This window comes from Talpa occidentalis, unplaced genomic scaffold (assembly GCF_014898055.3).
Source record: "Talpa occidentalis isolate TD23 unplaced genomic scaffold, MPIMG_talOcc4v2.1 talOcc4.11, whole genome shotgun sequence".
Classification (NCBI taxonomy): domain Eukaryota; kingdom Metazoa; phylum Chordata; class Mammalia; order Eulipotyphla; family Talpidae; genus Talpa; species Talpa occidentalis.
In genome coordinates this window covers 21,359,728-21,380,917 of record NW_023601104.1, presented here as the reverse complement: position 1 = coordinate 21,380,917, position 21,190 = coordinate 21,359,728, and the positions used below count along the sequence as shown (strand labels likewise).

General features: G+C 37.1%; 1 protein-coding gene across 1 annotated transcript in view; it reads right to left on the bottom strand.

Annotated features, from left to right (window-relative positions):
- The window catches only part of UNC13C (unc-13 homolog C), a 488,975-nt gene that overhangs the window by 275,715 nt on the left and 192,070 nt on the right, over window positions 1-21,190 (bottom strand). Inside the window, exons 6-8 of the mRNA XM_054701637.1 lie at window positions 16,519-16,597; window positions 14,013-14,084; window positions 2,335-2,554 (exon numbers count right to left, since the gene is read on the bottom strand). Of these exons, the coding sequence (XP_054557612.1) occupies window positions 2,335-2,554; window positions 14,013-14,084; window positions 16,519-16,597 (371 nt within the window). The remainder of the gene's footprint in view (window positions 1-2,334; window positions 2,555-14,012; window positions 14,085-16,518; window positions 16,598-21,190) is intronic.

Below are 21,190 nucleotides of genomic sequence, written 5' to 3'. Positions count from 1 at the left end.
CTGAAAGCTCAGAGTAAAGCTCCTACCCAGTAGCTATTCAATATATACAAATAAATGTATGTCTTAAGCTATCACGGCCGCAAAATGTGGAAACAAATAAAGAGAGAGAGAATCAATATCTAGTTTGCAGAAGGGAAAATACTAGCCAGGTTATGTTAATATTATGAATTTGTGGTGGTTACTAATTAGGACATATAAGCTTAGCACAATTACAGCGGAAAACACACAAAATAAAAAGAACACATTTCACAAAAGGTGGTTTTCCTGAACTTTGGGTGAAATACTTTCTGTCCGAATGCATGTACTTGAAATTTCCAGTCAGAATTTAAAGTAAGGGAGAGCATTTTTTCAGTGGGACTACAGAAATCCTTCTTTGGAGATGCATAAGGAAGTACATACAGGTAGATTGGGTTAGGTGCCATGATTATTTGCTTTTTCCAATTTGAATTCCCTCTTTTCTACTGAAAAAAAATTCAAGGGGAACTTTTTACATATGTTCAGTCTTCTACACATGTTTTACCATGCACAGTACCTATTCAGCGTTTTTCTTCTAGCTTAAAACTTTACCGTAACTTTTGAAAGTTCCTTATGGATTCTAGTAACATAATTCAGGGTCACAAACTACTCCTCCATTAGTTACAATTAAAACAATTTTCTTTAATAGCAGGACAGAAATAAGCTGATTAAATAAAAACCAGGTGGCTCCCTCCTGCTGCTGACTTGAAACCCAGAGGGGAAGATAACTCAGTTCTCATTTCTCAAGGATAAAACTGTTTCCCTTTGGTCTCCTCTGTCCCTATTAATCACTCCACACACCTGTCAACAAAAAGTATAGGAACAATCACTAAGTAAAACTAGTGAGAGAGAAGCTGAGATGAGGCTGCATAATTAAATTGACATTTCCATGCATCTCTGACCTGTCAGGGAGTACCGGACCAGTGAACGGGGTCTTATAATCACCTGGCCTAATTTCATTGGACTGTAATTATGTAAGTTCCAGACCTAAGGCTTGATGGGAATGAAATACCAAAATCAAATCAATTTTAAGTACCTTAAAATGTTTTGCATGGGTCATTGTTCAAACCACATTTAAAAAATATTTTTTGTTTTATTCCCAGTGTGAATGTGTCTGTTTGTGTGTGTGTTGATGGACTAGAATGCCTTCAGAAAAAATTTACAAAATAACAAGAATTCTAGAAACCTGAAAGTATTATTTTCAAGTACTTTAAAACCTATCATATACAGTGAAAGTTAATTTAGTAAATAATTTCTCCAGAGGTTAGATTTGGCTTAAAGAGTAGAGGTAACTAGGAGATAGGCCTTGATCCAAGTTTTAATTTTTAAGCTAGAACTTTCTAATGATGAATTAAATGGGCTGCCAAGGTGATAAATTTTCCCTGGAGGTTTTCAAACAGATTGAAAGACCATTTTGAGAATGAAATCACAGAACCTTTTCAGGAGGCTGAATTTACTATACCTACCAACTCTGATTTTTCTACATTTATTTTTAATTGTAATTGTTGGCATAGATGGAAGTATTGTACCCAAGATGTCACCATTATAAATGTCTTGCTTAAAGCAGTAAGAGAAATTTCTTGAGGCAGTGTTTTGTATACAGAAACATTACAAATTCTATAAAGAGAAATGTAACTTGTATTATTGATAGTTAGCATTTCTAGACCTAACTTACCAGTTTTAATGAAAAAGTTAAAATACCATGCACTAAAGGTGGAAGTGTGAAAAGATGTTAAATGCTTAACATTTATTAAGCATCTACTACATGCCAGACTTATAACCCTTTGAGGTGAATTTACTACTCCTGTTCATTTAATGGAGAAAAATAAAGCTCTGGGAAGTTAAAAACAATTTGCCAAAGTCACATATCTGTTACTTTCTAATTCCAAAGCTTGTTCAAGGGCTGTCAAAGAACATAGCTCCTGTATTTAGGCACCAGATTAGGTTGGAAAAGAATTCTAGTTACTGTAATCACAGGGGTGTGATTTAGCCCATTTGAGGACCATGACAACACATTCCCACTAATCACATGGGACTCTTAAGAGATAAAAGTGAAAATAAAAACAGGCTGGTAGTCACTTTGTTATTTTCAACTTGATGAGGGTGATGTTGTACTCCAGGAACTCATTATGAGGAACCTAAAGTTCAGAGTTCAACACCATCGGCACACATCACAAAATATCTGACCGGACAGGCTCTATGGGTGAATGGTAGGGGGCATGTAGGTTGGACCTCAAGTGCTGAAGAAGTCCAAATTGAAAATACATAGGATAGGTCAGGCTCTGCACACCAACTTCTTCAGTCTAACTGATTACTTACTCTGCAAACAGTCAGCATTTAGGAGGTCCTGACACTTTTCATGGCACTTGACTCCACACTCCAAACACTTCATGCCTTGCCGGGCAATGCCCCACAGGAGCCCTTCACACTCGTAACAGTAGGTAGGAGTTGTAGCCGTCCAGACCTCAAAATTGTGTGGGGTGGTTGAGGACATGGGATAGATTAATGCTTGTAAGGTCTTCTTGAAGACATGTATTTTCTGTGAAGATGAGAAAAGGCAAGGCAACTCAGTGCAAAAGAATAACATGAAATAAACCACTTTATTACCTTTCCCAGAAAACGGTATTATGAGACATCCTTGACTCTCTCATCACAATTATAGTGATGACAGTAAGCACAGTGCCTCTGCTCACATGTTCTTCTCTCAGTGTTTTAGGGCTCAGTGACACTATTTGAACATAAAGAACTTATTTTTACATATAGGATTGGGATTCCATTGTTGGGTAAAGTTCTTTCATAGCAGCACAAAGCTCTAAATGACTTGATAACTTCTATATCCCAGCTACACTATAAACTACATGAGGGGAAGGATACGGACATCTTACTCAGACCTATCATCATGCCTCAGAGCCTAACCTTGTCTCTGCTTGGAGATAGGTGCTCAGGAAGCATTAATACCAAAGAAATAAAAAAAATAAAAAAGTAATGCTATCCTTGGTTTAAGTTGAGTTTGGTAAGACTGAAGGAGATGGAAAGTAGTCTCAATGTTGACCCAAACCCTATAGAGACATCTGCACCCCTCTTTTGAATCTGCTTAGGCCTCACTCCCTTCACTGCATGCACACACTGACACTTCAGCCCTCCTCATTGCCAACTATGCATTTTCTGTAATTCTTTCTGCAGACAACTAGTTTCATTGCACATTCTTTAGGAAGAAACTCATTAATTCATAAGTACTAGTACTACTGATAAAGGTTAAATGTAGCAATCTCCTATGGTAATTTATATATTAAAGGGAGATCAACTTTTAAGATGATTATTTTATGCTATAACATTGTTTTACATTGTTGTTCATGTAAAGGAGATCATTTTAACAGTATAAGGAAGGACTTTCTAATAACTAACTATTGGTCAGATGGAAAAATCCACTGACAGAGAAAGCCGGGAGACCCGGGTTCCCTAGCAGTCCCAATCACATACTTAAAATAATGGGCTTCTTCAGGCAGAAGCTAACTTCCATAGTTCTCTACTTAGTAAAGAAACAGCATGTATTACTGGCCCTGGCACATATTTTGTGAAAAAAATCAGTGTTCTGCAATTTAAGAGTCTTGTAATCTATAGAGGTTTCTAAGTCTTATTTTCCTCTCCTCTTCTTCCTGCGGTGTTACCATGAAGATCAAATTGTATGATGTTAACAATTAAATTCCATAGATTTTAAAACACTAAATAAATCCTGAGTATTAATAGTGACAGTGGATATTTAAGAAATCCCTATAAAAAAAGAAATGGGTTCAGTTGAGTCCTCTATGCTTCTTATATCCCACCATGCAGGTAACTTCCTGAAAGACCAGCACTCTGCAGTTACATTTGCAGGTCAATTTCACACAAATGCCTGCTACATAATGAGTAGCTATTTACATAAGTCCTGCAGGAACCTAGCTAATAAGTACTGCTAGATGGGAAACATTTATATTTTACATTAATCATCCACAAATCTCATTTCAGAATATCTTCCCACAGTGTTCAAACAGTCAACTTTCCATTATATTTCAATTCCACAGTATGGCAACAGCCTATTTCCCTTTATTAGTACATTCTCCTCACTATATGATTTCTCAGAATATGTCTGGCAATGGTGCTGGGAGGTTCCCTACCAGGGAGTTAAGTGTCATACTTTTTTCTAATTTTTGAATATCAAGATCCAGCTTCACTATTACATGAGGTTCTGGCCAAAGTTCTTTCTGTTCCAAGTGAGTCTACAGAACAGCATTATGGTTAAATATGGGAATTACTCAAGAGCGAGAGCCTCACATGAAGATTTATAGAGACAGAATGACTGGATCCAACACTTTTCAATAACGACAGCCTGAGCCAAGTCAGTCTCTTGACTTTAATTCATGATAAGGCTATCTTGCAAAGAGCTGTTAAGAGATCTTTTAGAATTAAGAGCATGTATTATTCATCTTTGCTTCCCCTTAACTACTCTACCGAGTGGGTTCTTTCCAACATCATTAAAGTGAATTGAATGATTCCTGGCATAACATTTTCCATCAACGATCCAGAGACAGTTTCCTGTACTAGCTGGCCTGAGAGTAAGGTGGGGTGGTGGTGTATGTGTATAATATAGCATTTTCAGTTTACCTAAGAAAATAGGAAGGAAATTTAATGTTTGTAAGCATACCTGGCAATGTATTGTTTTAGTAAATTAACAGTTCTTACTCAATGAAACACTAGGTGGGAACAGAACACAGTCTGCTACTGAACACAAGAAAAGAGAGACATGAACTTAGAAAACAAGAGTTGGGAAAGGGATTATTTTTGAGCATTAATTTATCTACATTTTTTCCCCAAGGGACAGAAAATACCTTTTATTTTATTTTTTAAAGATTTATTTATTTATTTATTTATACAAGCACTGGGTACAGTCAGAAGCGCGGGAGGGTGAGAGAATTCACCAGAGCCAGAGCAGGGAGCAGAGCAGGCAGAAGGACCGAAGTACACTGCTGAGGGGAGCAGCGGGCGGCAGAGAGGTCTACGTGCCTCCTTGGGTGGCTGGGGAGCAGCCAGGGATTGAACCGGCGCTGCAGAGGCTGCAGGCAGCTTCGCAACCCAGGGCTCAACTGCTGCGCCACCGGGGAGGCCCTATCTACATTTTTTAAAAGATTTATTTATGTATACAACAACTGGGGTACAGGCCAGAGGTGTGGGAGAGTGAGAGGATTCGCCAGAGACAGAGCAGGGAACAGAATAGGTAGATGGACCAAAAACACTGCTGAAGGGAGCCAACAGGCGAGACAGGACAGGAGAGGTCTGCCTCCTCGCCATGTGGTTATCCCCCTGGCAGGCTGGATATCAAACTCACACTGCAGTGTCTCCGGACATCTTCACAGTGCTGCACTCAACCCCTTGCACCACCAGGGAGGCCCAAATTATTTACATATTTTAAGGTTAAGTAAACGATTGATACATCTTATTATTCCCTATGTCCATTTTCTTTTTTACTGAAGGTAAGTGCTATATAGTCATCCCTCTTAGGCTACAGCAGGAGTAATAAGTACAAGGAACATTTGCTAAAAAAGTAAACATGCTGGAGGAAAACAAATTAAAAATAGGTCTGAATAGACAACTGAGAGGTTTTTTTTAAAAAATGTTTTGTTTAGTTTGGTTCAAGAGCCATGATCCACGTCATGAAGAGAGATAGTAAAGCTAATTTCAAAAAATAAGAAAGAAAATTTACTTGCCAAAACATGGAGAATCAATTGAATGGGGCATTAAAAAGACACCAACATTTAAAAGCTGGAGAAAATCACTGGATAATTCACTAGAGGGTATGTCTCCCCAGCATCAGGGAAATATTATGAGCTTTTATTCATTCTTGATTTTCAGAATATAAGCATGTGTTTATCAAATCTGAAAATTACTTTAAAGTAAATGACATGTGAAAACATAAACTTACTCTAGCAAATTATTAGATGAAATGATGGTCAATTTAGAAACTCAGGAAATGAATAGCTAGGGAAAGCTTTTAAAAATACTTATCATGAGAAGGAATTCTTACACCTCAGGGAAATTCTGCATCTTGCAGAAGGAAGATACTTTCTTATCAGCAAAATAAGACTAAACATTATTATAAGAAGGACACAGACTGTGGGATTTTCATGGAATAAGGGAAAAGACAGGGTAAGGAGCACTGAATAAAAGCAATGCCGAAAATGAGAAGCCTGAAAATTAGCCATGGACAATGATTTTGAGTTGATTTAAGGAGAAAAGGGAATTCTTTTTAATACAGCACTTCATGCAGGCAGAGAGATAATTGTGTGGCTAGTAGGATTTAGCAGAAGTGAAAGGATATAATTGGGTATGTGATCAAAAGAGGGTCACTGGCCTAGGTAAACAGGAACCAGATACAGACAAGAGTGCCCCAAGTACAAGGAGAACTCTAATTACTAGTATTACCAATACGGACAGCAATAAAGGTGATTTGCTGCTTATCTATTTTTTTTTTTATTTTCAAATATTTTACAACAAGCATTATTTTATAAAATTTATTTTTGATTAGAATGTATGTATGCTGGGCCTCCCCGGTGGTGCAGCGGTTGAGTGCTGGGTTGCGAAGCTGCCTGCGGCCTCTGCAGCGCCGGTTCGAATCCCGGCTGCTCCCCGGCCACCAGAGGAGGGTCCCACATGGCGCGCAGACCTCTCCTGCCGCCCGCTGCTCCCCTCAGCAGAGAATTTCTTAGTCAGTCTGCCTGCTCTGCTCCCCGCTCTGGCTCTGGTGAATTCTCTCACCCTCCCGCGCTTCTGACTGTACCCAGTGCTTGTATAAATAAATAAATAAATAAATAAATAAATAAATCTTTAAAAAAAAAAAGAATGTATGTATGCTTACTGTAAAAATAATTTATGAAGCCAAAAAAAATCACGAAAGTTAAAAAAAAATGCAATTTTATTTCTTAAAAGTGAGCCATGGTTTAAAGCATGTTCTTCCAGTGTTTTCTCCATTTATAGACAAAAGACTTGTTCAACGAGGAAAAAATTATTTTTACTTCATTGGAGTGATTTCAGAAAAGACAGTTTTTATTGTGTATAGATATTTTTAATCTGTAGAAATGAAGGTACGGCATGCTTTCACTCTGATAAACCTTTGTAGCCAGGTATAACCTATACACTATAAAGGGGAAGATGCTCATATTCTACAAATATTTTGCTAAAAAATCCTGTTCCAAGAAAGTGAAATTTGAAAAAAAATCCTAATACATTTTTCAACAATTAGGACACTAGAAGGAAATTAATTACCTTTTCTATTCATAACTATATGAGCAAACTAAAATGAGTCCAAGAAACAAAGAAGCCTTCCTGCCAAGAGCAATAAACAGCATTTTTACCCCCAACAAAATTGCAATGCAGCAACTGTTAACATAAGAGGAACAAATCTTGTCTGTCTACATTTGCCATCTATCTTTTCCCCTTTTTTTCTATGTTAACCAGTGAATTAAGTGCTGAAGTTTTGTTTTCTTCTTTATCCTTTGGAGTACCCATGAGGGATCATGGGATTTTATAAACCATCCCTTTTCTATACTTGAACAAAAAATCACATTTTGACAATTCCAAGAAGACTTTTTAAAAAAGATTTACTTATTTATGCATATAAGAGCTGGGGTACAGGTCAGCAGTGTGGGTGGTGAGAGGATTCACCAGAGGCAGAGTGGGGAACAGAACAGGCAGACTGACCGAAGTACACTGTTGAGGGGAGCAGCAGGCAAGACAGGAGAGGTCTGCTGCGCCATGTGGGTTGCTCCCTGGATGGCCGGGGATTGAACTCATGCTGCAGAGGCTGCAGATAGCTTCATACGTTGGTCTTAACCCCTTGTGCCACCCGGGAGGCCCAGAACACTTTTTGTTTTGAGCATTTCTTGAAATACTTCATTAAGCATTCTTTAAATCTTTCTACTGTCCTATAGGTACAGGATGAGACACAATAAATGCCCTAAAAGTAATAGAACTAAGCTCAAATATATTATAATAAATATTTGATTGAATGTGCCTCTAATCAGAGAAATTCTGAAACAAAATTTTAAAAATTAAACTTTTTGTTTATGAGAAACACATCAAATACATTGAGATTTGAAAAAAAGACTAGAAAAATTTCGATTAAGGAAATATTGACCTAATCAATCTAGTGTTGCTGTATTAACATCACAGAGAATATAGTTTAAGGAAAAAGCAATTAATAGATTAATAGGATTGTTAAAAATGTTGAAAGGAGAAATTTTTCAAAAATATGGAAGTTCTGAAAATGTACGTATCCAACTGAAAATGTTCATACGGAATACTTACAAAATTGATTACACACTTAACAGTTAGTGCTCAATTAAATACTAAAAACTAAAATATACAGTTCATGTCATCTAAGCACAATCCAGTAACAAAAATAAAGCCCAAATTACTTTGGAAGACTAGAAAACACTTCCTAAATAACTGATGAGTCAAAATATTTACCACTGGATCACTTAAGCAGTAATTACATATAAACTCCAGAAAGGCTATATATCAACATTTGTATCCTGCACCTAGAGTACACTGAGAGGAAATGAGTAACTTTAAATGCATGTTAGAGAGGAAAAATAGGAAATTAAGTTATTTTATACAAGTATGGGAAAAAGCATAAACCACAGAAAGGAAATGATAGACATGAAATATTTGAATGCTGGAAGGAAAAAAATAAAATGAGGACTGAATAGACAAGGAGGGATGAAATACTCTCTTTCAGTGCTGAGTCATGGATACACAAGTTTATGTAACATTGTTAGGCATTCCCTTCATTGATGCTGTAAGTATTCTGCCATATATATGCAACAATTAAAAATGGCAATCAAAATTAATAAGTTAAAAATCAAATTTAGTGACAAAGTTAGAGAAGCAGCTTCAGAAGAAATACAAAGAGAAGAGAGGATGAATCTAAAGAAAAGCAGAAATAAACAAAATAGAAAACAAAAACAATATGGCATCAATAAAGCAAACTCTGGAGAATTACTCATAGTATGGCTTTTATAAACAAGAGAAAAAAAGATAAGATGAAAACAGCATTTTATAAATCATAATATTACATGAAAACTTTGATGGTATTAATTTTGAAAATTTAGGGGAAAAAGACAACTTTCTAGAAAATTATAATTATCAAAATTAGTTCAAGAATAATGATTAAAGAACGTGAATCCTATTATTATATTAAGTTGATTTAGCTGTCAGAAAATCACCCTCAATAAACCTGAAAGATGATTTTAAAGGCAAGTTTTACCAGTCATTTCAGGTAAAGCAACACTTATTTATGCAAACCATACCAGAAAAGCAACGAAAATAAAAACTTCCCAAATTATTTAATGGTGCTACTGTTGAAATTGTTAAAGGACACAGTAAACCAATGATAGGTCATTTACTTAGAAATACATATGTGAAAATTTTGAATAATTAGCATATATACAAGAATATCAAGGTCAATGAGTTTCAGAAACATGCTCAAGTTCTCATGTAAATGGTGGAGCTGGAACAACATTTCTCTCAAGCTAAACTGTCATCTTAAAGGTAGGAAGAAGAACCAATAGCAAAACTTGTATGCAAGAGATAATCTTCATATTGGAGTCACTACTGGCGATTCCCAAGCGAGAATGCCCTGAAATCTAACCGTCAGCTACAAAGGTTACAGGGAGACACTGGACTCTGTGTCCTCTGGACACCTAATCTCTAGTGACTGCCTCAGTTCCCTTATTATACATGCTCTACATTGTTCTTACAAACTATGAGAAAAAACTTATTTCTTTTATTTTATGGATGAGGTGAACATGTGTCAGGGAGGCAGAATACTGATACAAACAAGTTCTCAAAGGTGTTAGAGGTGGAACTGAGGTTCCATTTCAGGCCCTTATCACTTCAACACTTGTTCAGGTGTCATGAGAGAATTCCTGTTCTTGAGCAGGATTCCAGGGGACCTGGGTGTACAGTGAGCCTGCAGCTTTGGGACTGATCCCTAAGTACTGGACAGGTATTCTGACCTGCTTCCTCTTTCCATGTTACTTAGCAGTGCCATGCTACTCATAAAGCCAACGTCTGATCTTCTGATTATTCCCACCTAGTTAGCCCTTTTTACTGGGCCTGAATCCTGCTACTGAAAAAAGGACCCTCATCACTTTCATATACAAACCAACCTTTACTGAAAATTTACACTTGCTTAAAACATGCCATCAGACCAACTCCAGCCATGTTCATCAAGATTTAAAAACCAGGGCCTCCCCGGTGGCGCAACGGTTGAGCCCTGGGTTGCGAAGCTGCCCGAAGCTTCCGCGGCGCCGGTTCGATCCCCGGCTGCTCCCTGGCCACCCAAGGAGGGTCCCGCATGGTGCGCAGACCTCACCTGCCGCCCGCTGCTCCCCTCAGCAGTGTACTTCGGTCCTTCTGCCTGCTCTGCTCCCTGCTCTGGCTCTGGTGAATTCTCTTACCCTGCCGCACTTCTGACTGTACCCAGTGCTTGTATAAATAAATCTTAAAAAAAAAAATTAAAAACCAGTTCCAAAATCTCTTTAAGTTTGGTGACGCGATTCCTCATGCTACCTGAGTTATCTATTCCCCTCACCTGAGCCTATCTTCTTTTAAATACTCTTGCCTACTAGATGCTTACAATAGTGAATAAAAAACACATTATCTCAGTTTCCCTTCAGCTATACGGTAAGCCTCACGGCAGCAGGGATTTTTAGCTGAGTTGTTGACCATTTAATTTCCAGACTCTGAAACAATGCCTGACACAGTAGACAGTGAATTTGTTAAACTATCAAATGGATCTCCTTTGGTTGCCCCACTGTTGGCACCACACCTGAGAAACTATCATGCTATGAAAGCAAACACAAAGCTGATCAGTATGGTCATGCAGGCTACTGGGGCATTTGAAGACTAAGTGGTTTTTTTTTTGTTTGTTTGTTTTAAAGATTTATTTATTTATGCATAGAAGAACTGGGGTACAGGCCAGAGGTGCAGGGTTGAGAGGATGTACCAGAGACAGTGTGGGGAGCAGGTGGATCTAATGAAGTACACTGCTGAGGGGAACTGGGGGTGAGACAGGAGAGGTCTGTTGTGCCATGTGGGTCAGCTCCCTGGTCAGGAATTGACAGCACAGTGTGATAGCACTGAGACTTAACCCCTAAACCACCAGGAGGCCCTGAAGACTAAGTTGTTATCCCTTCTTCTGTTATTAAGCAAGAAGCTATATACAGAAACCTAGTCCTTAAGAGTTTATTGACTGAAATCCCCAATCAGACCTATCAGCTCCTCGTGGTGGAAGTGAGCTGGAAGTGGTAATGGATGGATGGGGCACCTGGCAGAGCTTCTCCCACTGCCACAGAGTGTAAATGGGCACAGGGCTCGCTGACCCACTGTCACCTCACATCAGACTTTAGAGTCTTGCCTTTCCTAAATGAGATAGCAGAGATTTTTACCATACATCTTTTTAATTAAAAGAGAAGAGCAACCATTTGAAATTTTCCACATAGTCAAGCCATTTTTGTTCACGAAAATGCTAATATTTCATGCTTTCACACTGATGAAGCCCAGGAAGACTTTCGGCACTGAAAAGTGCAAAGTTTTCACTTCAACATTTATGTTCATTGTCCATGTAACAACTTAATGTGGCAGCTTATCAAGAATGAGATTTAATATGCCTGTTGAACAGAAGTCATATTTCATTTAGTTTTTGCTAAATGGGCCCCAGGGAAATAGCCTTCATGAGTTTCAGCAGGAGCTGGCAGTCTCTATTCATCCACCCAAAACAGAGAGAAGCCTTGTACTTAGTAAAACTTAAACAAATAATACTTTTTAAGTTGATAAACAGTCATTCAATACTTGATTGAACAAGAAAGTCTCCCCTCCAGGCCCTCAGGAAATGTAGGCACATTCCCATCAGTTCTTTGTCTTTTCCACCAAGCATTTCATGGAATGAGTATTTTTGGTTTAAACTAAATCCCCTATTTTATATACAAGAAAGAAATAGTGTAGGGGTCAATCAATATAAACCTTGAGCTTGATTATTTCCTCAGTAGCAAAATATCAGATAAGTTGAGATTCAGCAAGGGAACTGGGCTTTTCTCACCACTAGCGGATGTTTCTCTTATATTCAAATTATACTCAAAATATAACATGGCATCATAAATCTAATATGTATGAGTAAGAATATGACGTTGGGAAAGCAACCACATTTTTCAATTCTGTGGCACAAGAGAAAATGTTTTAAACTGCTGTAGCAACTAGATATTCAAATGGACACATGCTTTTTGAGTGGAAGATAGCAATGACAGAAAAGTGAGGAATACAAATGCAAATAATGGTGTTCAGAGCTAAAGTGCACAGAAATTTATTGTAAAACAAAGAAATATTATGAGTATTTTTTTAATTCTATAAAGTCTTTAAAATTTGGAGAGGTAGCTTATATAAGTCCCCATAAAAGAGGATTTTCTTGAGCAAAAGTCCCTGTCAAGTGTATGTGCATGATGGAATTTACCATGACACACCACTGTACTTCATAATCACCTGAGAGATTTAAAAAGACAAAACAAACAAACAAACAAAAAAATCCTTCTACCCAGGCTATACCAGAAGCTAAATAAATCAGATTCACTGAGCAATCTATGTTTTAAAGCTCCTCCAGGTGATCTAATGAGCCAAACCTAAGAATCCCTGATCTACATATTTGTAGCCTATTTGTGTGTCCTAATCACATTGGTTCTTCCATTCAGTAAGAATTTACAAAGTATCTTCCTCATGCCAGACGGTGTTCTAAACAACAGGCATGAAACTATTTTGTCATTCTAAAAGATGTTTTATTTATTTTATTCATTTATTTTAATTGAGATAATATTTGATGCCCCTATCAGGTATTGCCCCCATAGTGCACCCACCACCACAGACCATTGTGCTTCCTTAAAGCCCTTTTGTTGTTAAGGGATGAAAACATTTAACAAGATCAACAAACAAGTTATAGCACTTCCCGCAAGGATATGAGCGCAAAGAAAAAAAAAGAAAAAAAATTGTGCAAAATAATTGCAGTAACAAGTATTAAAAATTCAGCCTTTATTTTTGTTTATTTTACCCTATGCTATGTGAAGTGTTACACATATATCCTCTCCTTTCATCCTGTCTTATTATCACCTCAGATGATAGAACTCAGGCTCAGAGAAGGTGCATAACTTTACAGATACAATAGTGCTAACCTAATGCCACAGATTGGACTCATCCTAAGACTTTACTCTCAACCATACTGCACTATGGAAGCGATGATTAAATGCTAAAAAGTTCAGATGAGGAAACTATAATTCAGCCAGAAGGGGAGCATGATGTTAAGGAATACCTCATAAAGAAGAAAAAATCCCAGGCCTCCCCAGTGGCGCAGCGGTTGAGCGCTGGGCTGCAAAGCTGCCTGCAGCCTCTGCAACACTGGTTCGCTCCCCAGCCACCGGCGAGGGTCCCACATGGCTTGCAGACCTCTCTTGCCGGGCCTGCTGCTCCCCTCAGCAGTGTACTTTGTCAATCTGCCTGCTCTGCTCCCTGCTCTGGCTCTGGTGAATTCTCTCACCCTCCCGCGCTTCTGACTGTACCCAGTGCTTGTATAAATAAGTAAATAAATCTTAAAAAAAAAAGAAGAAAAAATCCAAACTAAGTAAAAATTAAGGTTCCCTCTCCCCCTGCCGCCCCATGGTGAGAGTAACAGGTAAGCTATGTTACAGTGGGAGAGTATTACTAAGAATGGGAAGGTGGATGCATATTTGAGCAGCAGAGAATAATCATATGGTAGTGATGCTGAGGCCCTCAGAAATTTGTTTAGTAGAGTGTCAGACATTTCCCAGACTCCCAATTATTCCTGCCACATTGGAATAACATTATAAATGAGTGGCTCAACCAGAACAGTTTTTTGCCTGGCTTATGATCAATATGTAGTTACTGAGTGGTTCAACACCTACCAGTTCCTCATTGTTCAGTGATGTCCTAATCACCATTGCCAGGGAGAGTCCAGATTTCCGGGCAGCCAAGGTCTAAAACAAATAGAATCATGAGCTATTAATTAGTACATGAAATGACTGCTACGTACATACTACTGAGCAGAATGTGAAAGTGCAAGAATACAGTAGCCAGTCAGTTCATTCAGAATGTGGAATTCTAGAGCATTAAGGCTGAAAGGACCCCTTATAGTATCAAACCCAATCATAAATTTTACAAATGAGACAAATGAAGCCAGTTATTTCAACGTGAACAACACTTACAAACTAGCAAGAGGCTTCAAGAACTTCATTTTCACTCAAGGTGCTCATGACCACCTATCATAAAATGTGACCACTAGCAGGTAGCCGGCTGATCTATGTGATGATCCTGAATCACAGCTGATGCTAGATGGTGCCAGATATATTCACAGTTCCCTGGAATACTCTTCCATACTGATCAGGATATTTTCTTCCAAGTGTCTATTTTATCAAGTCAGAATCATTATACCCAGATTTGTTTTCTTCACACAGTACGGTAACTTAGGTAATTTAAAGCAAGAATCAAGTTCCCTTAGCTTCCCCACTGCAAAAAGAACCATTATATATGCAGTATAATAAACTCAACAGCGTCCTAGTTAACTATGGAAATCTGAAGTCCTAGAAGGGGATATTAAATCTTCTGTCCTGTAGGAACAAAGGAAAGCCATAGTAGAACAATGCATCTGGTCATAAATACAGCTTGTTCTTTTTTTAAAGATTTATTTTATTTGTTCAGATAAGAGCTAGGGAGTAGGCCAGAGGTGCGCGGGGTAGGGTGGGATGGGGTGGTGGTGAGAGGAATCACCAGAGACAGAGTGGGGAGCTGAACAGGCAGATCAACTAAAATACACTGCTGAGGTGAGAAGTGATGAGACAGGTCTGCTGCACCATGTGGGCTAGCTTCATGGCAGGGGATCAAACTCATGCTGTAGTAGCTGGTGATTGCTTGGTAGTACTGAGACTTAACCCCCTGCACCACCAGGGAGGTTCTCGATAAACATATCTTTTTCAAGCTACAAAGCACACAGATAAATTCTGCACAATCCTAAGGAGAAAGTCATTTACCATCCATTTCCACCCTAAACCTACAGAGGGTTTACAAGCCTTCTGGGTTTCCCCAAGGTTATAGTGCATATCTGACAATTATTATCCTTAAAGCTGTTTATGTCCTTTTTTTTCCTTTAGTCTGTATTTGCACCCAGTGTACATATAATTTGGTCTGTCTTTCAGAATTGAAGTAGATCTCAAATTTCTGGAGAACTCAATCTTGTGTTTGTCACTGATTTTTTTATTTCCCCATCTTTCCCTCTTTTATGCCATGAAAAATACAGAGTATATTTGAGAAAATGAAAATATCAGTTAAATAAATTGAAAATCACTTACCATGGCCTGAAGATTCCAGGTGTGAGAGGAAACAAAGTATAAATAGTTAGACATACTAACAGTGATAAAAGAGTATGACAATATTAAATAAGCCTAACCCTTTAAAACAATGACTGCACCCTAGTGACAGGAATATAAGCTAATTGTGCATGTGTGGTATGTTTTCTAGTATAAAATCTTTCTAGTCAATGCATTACCTTTCCTAATTTTAAATGAAAGCAATGGCCTTTAGGTAAAGTTTTTCAATACAATATTAAAAATAGTATCAAGAAATTGTGTGCTTTTGTGTTCTAAGGGCATTTTTGTTTCTCCAGAGGAAATATAGTTTCATGGTAAAACTATGGCTTCAAGAAAATGTGAATTTATTGTGGATGATAGATAGTACTCATTTTCTTCTTGCTGATGGAAGAAAAATGCTGTTTTTATAATCTTATACAGACAACTACTAATTCTTTGCATTTCTAGTGAGTCCCCAGCATATTTCATTATATGAGAGTTTGTATTATTCAACCAAACCTGCGCCAAGAACAATTCAGGGTGAATGAATGTTTTAATAACTTGGGGGCTGCGATTTTCTTTAGATAATTGAATAGCTTATTAATTTGACTAGACTTGATCTTATTCTAGTAGAAAGGAGAACTGATTAATATTTTCTGTTTGCTTTGTAAAATATTAAAGTCTACTGAATTAAGGAGACATTCAAATCAAGACTATAAATGAGGCTTGTGGCCATTCACAACACTGAACACATGAAAAGCCTGTGGCAACAGCTATCTTGGCATGCTGTGTAACTTCTTTTTGCTTAATTACAGGGTCATTCTCACTCCGTTTGTAATTCATCTAATATCAAAAGCTGTCAAAAATTTAGAGTTATCCTCTCCATCCAGATTTTTAAAAAATATAAAATATATTTTTAATATTTTAAATAAAAAACTTGAGTTCAGCTTCACTCATTTTATTCTATGAAATACAGAGACTAGGGTACTAAATGAGAAGGGCAATATGACATTTATAAAGAAAAAGACAACACGTGTAATCAAAATGAACTGCACGAGGAGTAACTTACCACATCTCGGACAATAGGCAAAGTTTTTTTCCTGCGGAGATCTGGCATACTGTCAATACCATAAAGTCCCCACCCAGCTCTGAAAGAGGAAAAAGGAAAAAAATTTCAATGGATAACTGCAAGAAAAAATACACTGTTCATAGCTAAGAAGGTTGTGCAAAAGACTAAATGGATACCATGGCTCTCAACTAGTTCACAAATCAGTAAAGATTCAAGACTCCAGGATCTTAGTGAGGAGGAGGAAGTCTATGCCTACCCTATGTAGTGATCATTTGCCTTCTTGGATAGTCCTGTATATTGAAACTATAAAAATATACATGGTTTAGGGGCCTCCCCGGTGGCGCAGCGGCTGAGCGCTGGGTTGTGAAGCTGCCCGCAGCCTCTGCAGTGCCAGTTCGATCCCCGGCTGCTCCCCGGCCACCGGAGGAGGGTCCCACATGGCGCACAGACCTCTCCTGCCGCCCGCTGCTCCCCTCAGCAGTGTACTTCGGTCCTTCTGCCTGCTCTGCTCCCTGCTCTGGCTCTGGTGAATTCTCTCACCCTCCCGCGCTTCTGACTGTACCCAGTGCATTTATAAACAAAAAACAAACAAACAAACAAATAAATAAATGAATAAAATACGTGCCTCTTTAAAAAAAAATCTAAAATAAAAAAAAATATATATATACATGGTTTAACACACTGTGCCTCAGTCAGCATCTCAGAGCGAATAATCATTTTGTTAGGTACATAGAAACTTGCACTTGCTGGAAACAATGAAACCAAATTGTTCTTGGTGCAAGTTTGGTGTGACAGTAATGGTAAAGATGTTTCTTTTAATACCATTCCTTGGTGCTTTGCATCTTCACAGATTAAACTTCAAAATGACATTGTAAATTGCAACAGGAAAGTTTGAAATATAGTTATCATTAAAAGAATTTTCGGGCCTCCCTGGTGGCACAAGGGGTTAAGCACACACTATGAAGCTATCCAGAGCCTTCGCAGCATGAGTTCAATCCCAGGCTGGCCAGAGAGCTACCTGCATGGTACAGCAGACCTCTCCTGTCTTGCCCATTGCTCCCCTCAGCAGTGTATTTCAGTCAGTCTGCCTGTTCTGCTCCCTGCTCTGTCTGGTGAATCCTCCCACCCTCACCCCTGCATGTCTGGTCTATACTCCAGTTCTTGAATGCATAAATAAATAAATCTTTAAAAAAAAACAACAGAACTTTCATTTATCTGAACGTAGCTCTCAGATAGTTACACAAGATTAAAATAATTTGCTTTACAAGGATGTTCACTGCAACTTTATAAAACTTGGAAGCCTAAATATTCAATAATAATTGGATATTGATTCGATGAATTATAGCAAATTATAAAATGGGAAAATAAAAGATAAATATAAGCTTATATATAAAATACACAGAATAAAAGTGAAAAATCAAATTTGTATTTAGTAGGCTTAGTATGCTTTCATATATGTGTATTGCATTAATACATGTGCAGAAAATATCTAGAAATATATTTGTCAATTAATAACCAGTTACCTTTACAGAGTGAAAATGGGTGAGTAAGATACTGTTACTTCATTATAAATCTAAAATAGTTAATATTTTCATAATCATGTGTCATTTTTGCCATTTAAAATGATTTGAAATTATTAATCTTATGTTTATTAAGTTTAATAGACTGGATTTTATTACTTATATCAAATAGTCATTTTATACAAAAAAATGGTGTTAAAATCACCGATAGCTTTTTTAAATACTCACTTAAATTACAAAACTCTTGCTACCCTCTAGCTTAGAGTCACTTTTTCACCAGTCGCAATTCAATTCATACCTCTCAGAGCTAGTGGGCAGTTATACCATTGGCTACAGTTGTCAATAAATTGTTATTATTTTACAACCTAGAGATTATAAAGAGATGGCTTCTTTATTCTTGTTTCTTAGCTTAATAAAGAGAAACTTTTGTTTTACTGGATTTTTCTCAGTAGGCATGTTTAGTCTAATACTTCTAGCTGTAATAATCACTTGCTTGGTGATCTTGAACAAATTACTCAATATATCATACAACTCAAGTAAAACAACTTATTAATAAGGATAAAGTGGTTATAACTATCAATACTGCCATAACTTATGTTTTCAAATGAGAATCCAATGTAATAATAAATGTATAATATTAAAGCCATTGTATATGAATAAGGAGTATATCAATGATGAACAAGTTATATTTAAATCATACTTTAATTTAGATGACAGAATATGGAAAAAGAGTAGTTGTGGACAGAGATGAAGGAATGAAGGAGAATGAATAAAAGAAAAGGAAAAAAGACAAGAGGAAAGACAGTGTATATTAAGATCCTGTTCATTATTGATTGTGTGAAAAAATACTGAATAGCACTGACTCCGTCATTGAATTAAGGAAGTAATACTTTTCCAATAATGCTTACTGACATATTCTAGGCCAAGGGCTGTGGCAGTCACAGTGACAGTAAAAAATTAAGAATTGGGATTCAAAGAATCTTTAGCACCGTGCTCCTATGAGCTGCAAGAAACTGCAAAGTGGAGAAGAGGAAAAGAACAATGTATGTATGCTTTCTTCTCAACACCTGTCGTTAAGTAGCGAACCAACTAATACATCACTGTAAACGTCTTTCTTCTTCCAACCCTTTCCACATTCTTCACCTCTCCTTGCAAGTTTATGCTTGCCCATCCCACATTTCAAACATTAAATACATCTAAAGAGAGTTATGTGGCTTTCTAGAGGACTTTTCCAGTTTTGATTGCTCCTAAGACCGATTCCAAGCAATTTCCATTTTCTCCTTTCTGTGACCAGGATTAATAATGGCATAAGTGAGCAATTCTTTCCACCATATTATATGACAATCATACTAACTGCCTTAAAATGTTTTGAAATGTTGACGCCTAAATAATGTGACTTAAGTAACTAAGAAATCTATTCAAGTGTGATAATGGTTGAGAAAGTGATTTATAAAATGCAAAGTGTTATATAAATCAGTTTTGTATTTTCATCCTATCAATAATTCTTTATTTTTTAATGTTTTCTTTCTCAAGGAACTTAACAAAACATATTTAGAATCTTGAGCAATCCTACTTAGGAGATAGTTATATACTTTCTTGGGCCCCACACTTTGCCTCTATGCCTATGCTATCAGACCACAGAGATCAAGTACCCATGCCAAATCTAAATATTACAGAATAATGAACACAATTTGAAGACAGGAATCCAAATTTCATTTCTGCCCTTCTGACTTTGTTAATTTTATTCAATCTATACTTTGTAATCTGGAAAAGTACAATAAAAAACTTTCTATTAATTTTCATAGACAGGCTCAAAATTGTCTTTAGAAGGTTATACTTCCTTATAATTTAAATTTTTTACCATCACTTCAAGAAACACACACATAAATATAAACTTTCAAGAGTTTATCCATCAAATAATAATATGACTTTCATTACAAACCGAATCTTTTTTTAAATTTATTTTGTTACATCATTGTTCATTTTCAAACAATATTTGCCTCCCCTCCTCCCCCTGCCCTCAGGTATAGTCCCCACAGAATTTCCTTTACCAGTGGTCCCGTGCACCATCATCACAGTCCCCTGTGCTCCTCCCTCCCTCCCACTGATCCCTCTCCCTCCTCCTCCCCTGCCTCTGATTTATAATTGTTTGTTTTTGGTTTGTTGTGTTTTGTGTTGCAAACCTGAATGTTTAAAAAAAAAAAAAAAAAAGGCCCCTTACCTCACAAGTAGAGACATGCTTGGTAAACACTGAAGCTCTGTGTAAATGTAAAATATTTTTATCACATTTATTGAGAAACTTCCTAACTAAAAGATCTTAGAGAGATTAAATAACAAAAATGAAAAAAAGAAAGACATAAGGACTAAAAGTATCAGTAGGCAATTTTTTTTTTTTTTTTGGCAAGCAATTTAGTTCATGTATATTTGTTCAAATCTGGAAGAAACTGGTTAGGCTCAGTAATGATCCTTATTGATGATCAACTCAACAGAAAAGTAATGCTAAAGGTAAGGTCTCAAGCTAGGGAAGAGGCTTGATTTCCACCCTTTTGTATTAAGTTGGCTCTAACTGTAATCAGCAGTCTGGCTTACAATAGCTAGTATTTATGTAGTGCTTACCAGTAGCCTGTATAATGTTCAGCATTGTAGCTAATATTTACATGCATTGCCTCATTTTATTCTCAAAAATTCAATGTTATAGATAAATTTCCCTCATTTTATAAATAAGGAAATGAAGGCATAAGAGTTGTTCATAATCACCTCAAGGACATTATCTAAGCAGCAGCCAGAATTTGGAGAAGTTCCTTTTTAGCTCTTCTGCCCATTTTTTGAAGGATTTACTTTGTTTTTGTTGAGTCTCATCAGCTCTTTGTAGATTTTTGTGATCAGTCCTTTATCATTAGTGTTGTGTGCAAAAAAATTTTCCCAGTCGGTGGGGTATCTCTTTATTTAGGTTACTGTCTCTTTTGCTGTGCAGAAGCTCTTTAATTTGATATAGTCCCAGCTGTTCTTTGCCTTCACTATCACTGCTTTGGGTGATGTGTCTTTAAAGATGTTGCTGAGGTGTATGTCATGTAGTGTTTTGCCTATATTTCCTTCTATATATTTTTTAATGGTTTCAGAATTTTAGCCAAAGTTCTATGGTGTATCATTTC